Below are 10,289 nucleotides of genomic sequence, written 5' to 3' on the forward strand. Positions count from 1 at the left end.
CCCCCCCCCCAGCATGCCTGAGTATCTTTAAGGAACTGTAGTTAAGTGCCTCCCCTTCCCTCCCCCAGTACACATCTACACTCCCAACCTGCTTACCGTCTCACTTCCCCCTCTCCATTTCTTTTTTAATTTTCCCCTTCCGTTTCCCCTCTCAATCTCTGCATAATTATTAAGGAATGGAATTAACCGCCAAGGGGAGAGAGGGATGTAGGGATGGGAGAGGGATGGGGGGAGTGAAGGATGGGGGAGAGGGAGGTGGAGGAGAGGGATGGGGGGTGAGGGATGGGGGGGTGAGGGATGGAAGAGAGGGAGGTGGGGGGACAGAGGGATGGGGGAAGTGAAGGATGGGGGAGTGGGGATGGGGGGAGTGAGGGATGGGGGGAGTGAGGGATGGTAGAGTGGGGATGGGGGAAAGAGAGATGGGAAGAGAGAGAGGGATGGGAGGAGAGAAGGATGGGGGAGAGGGAGGGATGGGGGAGAGGGAGGGATGGAAGGGGAGGAATGGGGAGTGGAAAAGAGAATGAACGGAAATGGGACGAGTTACAGATGTTCCAACAGCAACACCTGTAGCCCTCACCAGGCACCCCCCCCCACACACACACACATGTTCATAACCCCTCCCACAGAGCCCCTTTCTGCCCCCCCCCCCACACCTGTCCTGCCCCATCCCCACTCCGTCAACCACACCCATTCAGCTACCTCACGCCCCCCTCCCCCCACAACCCCCCCCCCCCCACTCCCCCGGTAACAAACATGCACCCATACATAATGTGTCTATGTAAAACATTATTAAGTGAATCAATTATGAAGTCGAGCATAATAAGTCAATTTGCACAATGAAAACCTACGAAGATATACCCATTAAACCTTTTTCCCCCTAACCATTAATGGGCTCCAATCTTCTATCCTCCCGTAGCACAGTGGTCTACGTTCTCGACTCGCAATCGGGGAAACTGGTTCGATGCTCAGGCGGGACTGAATGGGCACGTTTCTCTTACCTGATGGCTATCTTCACCAAGCCGTAACTGTGTATCAGGAGCTAGGCAACTGTTGTGGGTTGTATCTTAGGGAAGGATCACCCCCTTCAGGACCCTACACCATGTACCTCAAGACCCAGGTGTCTACTCCCTGTCATAACTAGGCCATTCGACGGCCAGGTCGTTAAACCCGCGTGTGTGTGAGGACTATTCAGGTCATGAACTGGTTTCCCACTGAATTGTCCTTTGTGTTGCAGTATTACAAGTAGCCCATGCAACACGTGAACAGTGGCACTGGTGAACAGTGGCACTGGTGAACAGTGGCACTGGTGAACAGTGGCACTGGTGAACAGTGGCACTGGTGAACAGTGGCACTGGTGAACAGCGGCACTGGTGAACAGTGGCACTGGTGAACAGTGGCACTGGTGAACAGTGGCACTGGTGAACAGTGGCACTGGTGAACAGCGGCACTGGTGAACAGTGGCACTGGTGAACAGCGGCACTGGTGAACAGTGGCACTGGTGAACAGTGGCACTGGTGAACAGTGGCACTGGTGAACAGCGGCACTGGTGAACAGTGGCACTGGTGAACAGCGGCACTGGTGAACAGCGGTACTGGTGAACAGTGGCACTGGTGAACAGCGGTACTGGTGAACAGTGGCACTGGTGAACAGTGGCACTGGTGAACAGTGGCACTGGTGAACAGTGGCACTGGTGAACAGTGACACTGGTGAACAGCGGCACTGGTGAACAGTGACACTGGTGAACAGTGGCACTGGTGAACAGCGGTACTGGTGAACAGCGGCACTGGTGAACAGTGACACTGGTGAACAGTGACACTGGTGAACAGTGGCACTGGTGAACAGTGACACTGGTGAACAGCGGCACTGGTGAACAGCGGCACTGGTGAACAGTGGCACGTGAACAGTGGCACTGGTGAACAGTGGCACTGGTGAACAGTGGCACTGGTGAACAGTGGCACTGGTGAACAGCGGCACTGGTGAACAGCGACACCAGTGAACAGCGACACCAGTGAACAGCGACACCAGTGAACAGCAACACTAGTGAACAGCGACAGTAGTGAACAGCGACACTAGTGAACAGCGAACTAGTGAACAGCGAACTAGTGAACAGCGATACTAGTGAACAGCGACACTAGTGCACAGCGACACTAGTGAACAGCGACACTAGTGAACAGCAACACCAGTGAACAGCAACACCAGTGAACAGCGACACCAGTGAACAGCGACACTAGTGAACAGCGACACCAGTGAACAGCGGCACTAGTGAACAGCGGCACTGGTGAACAGCGGCACTAGTGAACAGCGACACTAGTGAACACCGGCACTAGTGAACAGCGGCACTAGTGAACAGCGGCACTAGTGAACAGCGGCACTAGTGAACAGCGACACCAGTGAACAGCAACACTGGTGAATAGCGACACAACAACGAAACAAGGAAATAACCCAACAACCAATAGACATCCTCTTCCCAAACCATTAAAATAAAACCCGTAAACCCAGCACCACCGCCAAGCCTCACCACTCACGCCTCAAACCACACCCCAGAAAGCACATTATATTTGAAGCAAACTGGAATGTAAACAGTTCAATACAAATTGATCTCATCAATTTGGTCATCGATCCAAAATGTCTCAGGTCTGGAAAAGTTGCTAACAACAACAATGTTAATTATTGATGATTACAGCTTGCATAGTTAATGCTAATCGCGCCACCAATGAGAAAAACCCACTGGAGGCGTTATGAGGATTCGAACCTATGCGTTGGGTGTTCCAACACGACACCAACTCTAAATTCAAATCATTAAGTAACAGACTATAGCAGTTAGATATACACACGTGTACGCAACTTCTTTGTGTCTATAGTATACACACACACACACACACACACACACACACACACACACACACACACACACACACACACACACACACAGTTTAGTCCTTGATTATGTTGAGGACTAAAGTATATTTGCTGGTTATTAAGGTATGGCGACGGCCTGAACAACCCTAAGGAGGGCTAACAACCCTCCGGAGGACTAACCACCCTCAGGAGGACTAACAAGCCTTAAGGGCCATCATGAGCCAATTATTAACATCTATCACTTCAGTAATGGCTTAATCGACCCTTCATGTCTGCAATCGACTTCTCAAGGTGGCCTTCTGTACATCAATCGTCAAGTCTCCGTAAGATTAGTGATATGTTTTGAGACCTATCAAAGGTGACAACCCACGCAGACGCCCCGGCCCGCGAGACGCCTCGGACCGCGAGACGCCCCGGACCGCGAGACGCCCCGGACCGCGAGACGCCCCGTCCCGTGAGACGCCCCGCCCCGTGAGACGTCCTGGACCGTGAGACGCCCCGGACCGCGAGACGCCCCGGCCCGCGAGACGCCCCGGACCGCGAGACGCCCCGGACCGCGAGACGCCCCGTCCCGTGAGACGCCCCGGCCCGTGAGACGTCCTGGACCGTGAGACGCCCCGGCCCACGAAACGCCCCGGCCCACGAAACGCCCCGGCCCACGAAACGCCCCGGCCCGCGAGACGCCCCGGACCGTGAGATGCCCCGGCCCGCGAGACGCCCCGGCCCGCGAGACGCCCGTGACCGCGAGACGCCAAGGACCGCGAGACGGCCTGGTCCGCGAGACCTAACAATCTATACTACACCCCTTTAACAGGCAGCCTCGCCTGTACGCACCAACAACGGCAGTAAGAGGAGCTTGCAGGATTCTGGTGCCTAGCAAGACTCTAAAATTAATATTGCAGCAAGAACTGTGCTGCAACACGGCACACAGGTAAGCTCTACTCCAAGGCTTTCCCCTAATGCCAACTTTGCCCATAAAGTCTAACTCTCTACCCCTCTTCCCACATACAGGTCTTTGCGGTCGAGCGGACAGCGTTCTGGAGTCGTCGTCATTAGGCAGAAAAATTATCAGAGTATATTTCACTTGATGCATCTGTTCACCTAGCAGTAAACAGGTACCTGGAAGTTAGACAGCTGTTGCGGGCTGCTTCCCGAGGATGTGCGGGAGAAATATACGTAGTAGATATGATGGAGAAAATTAGGTCCGAAGTCAGTACATTAGACAACCAACGGTTAGAAAGGCAGAGTCCAAGAGCTAACGCCTCGAGCCTGCAGGAATATGGTAAACAAGACGCCGTCTTCTCCACCAACAAAGTAAGCCCCGTCTTCTCAATACGTCGCATTTTTAACTGATTCAACCAATTGTCTAAAAACTTCGACATACTAATCCGCCCTAATATTTAGGTTTACAATACATCGGCCTCTATAGGTTAGGTAGGTTGCTTGGGTTAGCACGATTTGGGTTTGGCAAAACGGTTGCCATTTTATTTACGATTGACAAGTGGTAGTAAGTTTTGCCTGGCCAGAAATAGAGGAGCCCAAGCAACCCATCTTTGGGCACTAGTGCTTGTCGACCTACCTTCCTATTGGACCCTATTTCTAGGGTATTATACCCAGGCTTTACTTTAATGCCTATAAAGTTAGTTTCCCCTAATTCAGATACCGCCTAACAGGGGCTGACTGAACAAATCCCCACACCAGTCACGGTTGCTGCTCGCTCACAGACCTCCCTCCCTCTGTCTTCACGTAATCCTGGTGTATTTGGTCTACTACAACACACTACACCAACACTACTGGGAACCTTACTGTATTATTAATTGTAAGGATATTCTCGGTGTATTTTGCAATGATCTATTAATACTCGAGATTTATGCAATTGTTAGTAAACAAGAGTTTATATATTAATATTGATAGTTTAATCAAACGATTTTTCGAAAAATTGGGGGTTTAATGGCCCAAAAAGCTTGATTCTAGGCAAACGAAAGATGACCTCAAAACTAATATTTTAAGTACTAGTACAACCTTTAATACCAGGGGGAGGTGACTACTGTTGTCTCCAACCATCCCCCCCTTCTCCCTCCCTCCAGTCACTTCTAGTGTGACCCCAGACAGTAACCCCCCCCCACCCCTCACTTCTAGTTTTAAGTCAGATGTAAGGTAGTATTGCCTTGTAAAATTTAAGTATATATGATTTATATTGTATTTTATTAAATAAAGATAACAAAAAATAGATGTTATTCCCCTGTCCCAAGCCCCTCCCTCAGTGCCCGTCTCGCCAGCACTCCCCCCCCCCATGTGCCTGTCTAGCCAGCTCCCTATCCCACCCCCCCCACAAGAGCTCCCTGTCTGTCTAGCCAGATCCCCCCATCCCCCCTCCAAGAGCCCCCATTCTACCCCCCCCCCTCCAAGAGCACCTCCCATCCCCCCCTCCAAGAGCCCCCATCCGCCCCCCCAAGACCCCCCGTGCCTGTCTAGCCAGAGCCCCCCCCCCCACCTCCCCCCAGGTTTCCGTCTAGACTTTCCGCCGCAGTCAAGAATATTTTCCTCCATTGATTTTCCTCTGCCGGCTTTTTATAGAAGCAAATGCACGGGAGGTGAGGTCCGGGTCCACTCTTGTGAGTGTGTGTGCGTGTTTGTTTGTTTGTTTTGGCGGCCAGACTCTTGTGTATGTACTGCTTACTGCTGCTTGTGTGTCCCTGCTCCCTGCTGCTGTTTACCTGCTTGATTACCACTCGCCTTAGGGTCTGTTGATGCGCTGTGGCCCGTTCATTAGAATTGATGACCATCACAGCGAGAACTCAACGTGTAGGGGTGGGAAACTTGTGATGTAGTGCAGTAGTCTGAGGGGGAGAGCCTTTTGGTGCTCGTGTCCAGTGTCCTCACCGCGGGTGGAGGCTGGTACAAGAGACAGTGATGGAACAAGCGTGTCACCAGATATTCTCGCATTGTTCACCACTGCCTCCCACCCCGACCTTCAGCGGAAGGAATGGGATAATGAACAGTTTTTGTTGGTAAACAAACAGCGGTGTGTTTTACATCAGGACAATAAATCGCGTCACTTTCAATAACAGTTGGTTGTGGCTAGTAACTGGTTGGGGGACCGTGCACCTTTGCCCTTACCTAGGACATCTCTTGAGAGTTTTTCTGTCCCGGACAGAGTCAACAAGGGGGAAGGGAGAAGTATCGGGAGAAAGCGACAAGCCATTACGACTATATAGCCCTTGGAAGATTTGGGGTGGGATGGGAAGGAAGAAATGGTGCCCAATAACTTAGACGGTCCGGGATTGAACGCAGACCTGCATGAAGCGAGACCGTCGCTCTACCGACCAACCTGGGTCGAAGGACACACACATTCTAAAAAAAAAAAAGAACTGAGCAAAACTCGTCTACTTAAACTGATCTATTTCCAGTGATGCTTCGAAGCAACTGGTGGTTGATATCGGATGATGGTTGATATCTGAACGTGATATCCGAGGGCGGTTAAGAGCCAACTGTCACTACAGACTGGAGTGAGTACATCACGGTCTGTCCCAAGAGTGTTCACCTGGAGTGCCTCAGCCCAAGAGTGAAACATCTCACCACTCCTGCCTCCCACATTCAGACCCACTGGCATGAGGTACCTGGAGCTTTCCAATTACTTTATTCACTCTCGTGTTCTTGATGATATCCTCATAATGCTCCCAGAGTCTGCCAGTGCAGACTACTGATCGCATGCCTCTGTATGACTGACCATCCTGTGTGATGGGGACTTTTAGCACCACGTAGCTAGCTGTGTGACACGCTGTACTCCCCTTCATATAGTCTGGGGCAGCTGCACAAAGGCAGGTGTATCTATATAATGTGTTAATAATACAAAAAATCTATCCCACACGCACAAATAATCCTACAGCAAGATGCATATCCCTAATTATATAACATACATTATTTTGGTGCCGCTGCCGGTCCTGTGAGCACCAGTGCCACCAGCCCCAACAGTGCCACCAACCCCCAACAGTGCCACCAGCCCCAACAGTGTCATCAGCCCCAACAGTGCCACCAGCCCCAACAGTGCCACCAACCCCCAAGAGTGGCACCAGCCCCAACAGTGGCACAGCCCCAACAGTGCCACCAACCCCAAGAGTGGCACCAGCCCCAAGAGTGGCACCAGCCCCAACAGTGCCACCAAGCCCCAACTGTGCCACCAGCCCCAACAGTGCCACCAAGCCCCAACTGTGCCACCAGCCCCAACAGGGCCACCAACCCCCAAGAGTGGCACCAGCCCCAAGAGTGGCACCAGCCCCAACAGTGCCACCAACCCCAAGAGTGGCACCAGCCTCAACAGTGCCACACCAACCCCAAGAGTGGCACCAGCCCCAACAGTGCCACCAACCCCAACAGTGCCACCAACCCCCAACAGTGCCACCAACCCCAAGAGTGGCACCAGCCCCAACAGTGCCACCAACCCCAAGAGTGGCACCAGCCCCAACAATGCCACCAACCCCAACAGTGACACCAACCCCAACAGTGCCACTAACCCCAAAAGTGCCACCAACCCCAACAATGCCACCAACCCCAACAATGCCACCAACCCCAACAGTGCCACCAACCCCAACAGTACCACCAACCCCAACAGTGCCACCAGCCCCAACAACCCCCAACAGTGGCACCAGCCCCAACAGTGTCATCAGCCCCAACAGTGCCATCAGCCCCAACAGTGCCACCAGCCCCAACAGTGCCACCAACCCCAACAGTGCCACCAGCCCCAACAGTGCCACCAACCCCCAAGAGTGGTACCAGCCCCAACAGTGCCACCAGCCCCAACAGTGCCACCAATCCCAACAGTGCCACCAGCCCCAACAGTGCCACCAACCCCCAAGAGTGGCACCAGCCCCAACAGTGCCACCCAGCCCCAACAGTGCCACCAGCCCCAACAGTGCCACCAACCCCAACAGTGCCACCAGCCCCAACAGTGCCACCAACCCCAAGAGTGGCACCAGCCCCAACAGTGCCACCAACCCCCAACAGTGGCACCAACCCCAACAGTGCCACCAACCCCAACAGTGCCACCAACCCCAATAGTGCCATCAGCCCCAACAGTGCCACCAACCTCAACAGTGCCACCAACCCCAACAGTGCCACCAGCCCCAACAGTGCCACCAACCCCAACAGTGCTACCAACTCCAACAGTGCCACCAACCCCAACAGTGCCACCAACCCCAACAGTGCCACCAGCCCCAACAGTGCCACCAACCCCAACAGTGCCACCAGACCCAACAGTGCCCCCAACCCCAATAGCGCCACCAACCCCAACAGTGCCACCAGCCCCAACAGAGCCACCAACCCCAACAGCGCCACCAGCCCCAACAGTGCCACCAGCCCCAATAGTGCCACCAGCAACAACAGTGCCACCAACCCCAACAGTGTCACCAGCCCTAACAGTGCCACCTGCCCCAACAGTGCCACCAACCCCAACAGTGCCACCAGCCCCAACAGTGCCACCTGTCCCAACAGTGCCACCAACCCCAACAGTGCCACCAGTAGTGCCACCAACAACAACAGTGCCACCAACCCCAACAGTGTCACCAGCCCCAACAGTGCCACCTGTCCCAACAGTGCCACCAACCCCAACAGTGCCACCAGCCCCAACAGTGCCACCAACCCCAACAGTGCCACCAGACCCAACAGTGCCCCCAACCCCAATAGCGCCACCAACCCCAACAGTGCCACCAGCCCCAACAGAGCCACCAACCCCAACAGCGCCACCAGCCCCAACAGTGCCACCAGCCCCAATAGTGCCACCAGCAACAACAGTGCCACCAACCCCAACAGTGTCACCAGCCCTAACAGTGCCACCAGCCCCCAACAGTGCCACCAGCCCAAACAGTGCCACCAGTAGGGCCACCAGCTCCAACAGTGCCACCAGTAGGTCCACCAGCCCCAACAGTGCCACCAGTAGGTCCACCAGCTCCAACAGTGCCACGTGCCCCAACAGTGTCACTAGCCCCAACAGTGCCACCCAGCCCCAACAGTGCCACTAGCCCCAACAGTGCCACTAGCCCCAACAGTGCCAACAGTGCCACCATCAGTGTCAGTGCCACCAATGCCACCAGTCCCAGCAGTACCACCAGCAGAATTGAAAGGTATGAGCTACGAGGAAAGGCTAAGGGAGCTGAACCTCACATCCCTGGAAAACAGAAGAGTAAGGGGAGACATGATAACTACCTACAAAAATCTCAGGGGACTTGACAGTGGACAAAGACAAACTCTTTAGCACGGATGGAACACCAACAAGAGGACACAGGTGGAAACTTATTACCCATATATATATATATATATATATATATATATATATATATATATATATATATATATATATATATATATATATATATATATATATATATATATATAATATATATATATATATATCGTCGAAGAATGGTTAATGTACTCAAGGAAGAGACCAGAACACAAAAGGCCGGCATTCCGAAAGGGAAACTATGAGGAGATAAGAAAATTCCTAACAGATATAACTTGGGAAACAGCTCAGAGGAAAGACGGCCTAAGACATGATGGACTACATCACGCAAAAGTGTTAGGAGGCAGCAGGGTCGTTCGTCCCAGTCCAAAAGGAAACAAATGAAACATTCCTCCACCCACCCCCCCACACCCACACACACACACACACACACACACACACACACACACACACACACACACACACACACACACACACACACACACACACACACACACACACACACACACACACACACACACCCACACCCCCACACACTACGCACACACACACCCGTGAGGGAGTGGGAGGTGGTAGCGACAAGGCCGGCCCGCTCCACCACTAACAACACACCTTGGCAGCAAATTTCCACCACCTCAGATGGTTACTTGCCGTTGAAAATAATACATTTGGCGCTGCAAGTCATTCATTCCTTCATCCGACGCTACACCCACACATTTTCTTCATTCAAACCACAATGAAATCACGTGAATGTTAAGCTTGAGGAAATATTAGGGTTATACAATGGGATCGAACTCTCGTCCTTGGACTCCCGAGGCATACGCAATATTAACACTAAAATAACTTCAACAAGAAATTACGTTTGAACAACAAAATGCTTTTAATTGAGGAATTCTAAACGTGTTTTTTTTTCTTTACGGTAACCAACGTTACAAATGCAGCCTACTATGAAAACTAATAACTCATAAATACCTACTACGTTTTCTATGCATCGCATTATGTACTCCAACCGGCTATATCTGGGATAGGGGTGGGGGGGGGGGGTGGAGGGGGTTGCCCGTTTTTTTTCACAGTGGCAAATCAGGAATGACAGACAATGAATTCTGCTTGTCTAGAGCGGCCTCACTCACATGGAGAGGTCACCCCGGGTGGGGAGGGGGAGTTAGGCCGTGACAGGAGCCCTGGGAGAGCC

The 10,289-nt window shown here is 52.6% G+C and overlaps 1 protein-coding gene across 1 annotated transcript; it reads left to right on the plus strand.

Annotated features, from left to right (window-relative positions):
- The first annotated feature begins 4,138 nt into the window (after positions 1-4,138).
- On the plus strand, positions 4,139-8,734 carry LOC138363123 (sporozoite surface protein 2-like). Its single transcript, XM_069322113.1, has 3 exons — positions 4,139-4,173; positions 6,854-7,452; positions 7,590-8,734. Exons 1-3 carry the CDS (start codon positions 4,139-4,141, stop codon positions 8,732-8,734), a joined length of 1,779 nt encoding a protein of 592 aa, XP_069178214.1.
- Positions 8,735-10,289: the final 1,555 nt, after the last annotated feature.

The sequence above is a fragment of the Procambarus clarkii genome, chromosome 10 (assembly GCF_040958095.1).
Source record: "Procambarus clarkii isolate CNS0578487 chromosome 10, FALCON_Pclarkii_2.0, whole genome shotgun sequence".
Classification (NCBI taxonomy): Eukaryota; Metazoa; Arthropoda; class Malacostraca; order Decapoda; family Cambaridae; genus Procambarus; species Procambarus clarkii.

Excerpts from the sequence above, each read along its gene's own strand:
- LOC138363123 (XM_069322113.1), top strand. The coding sequence starts at position 4,139 with ATGGTAAACAAGACGCCGTCTTCTCCACCAACAAA. Across the intron at positions 4,174-6,853 it reads CCGTCTTCTCCACCAACAAA|TGCCACCAGCCCCAACAGTG; the intron begins GTAAGCCCCGTC and ends AACCCCCAACAG. Across the intron at positions 7,453-7,589 it reads CAGTGCCACCAACCCCAACA|TGCCACCAGCCCCAACAGTG; the intron begins GTACCACCAACC and ends CAACCCCAACAG.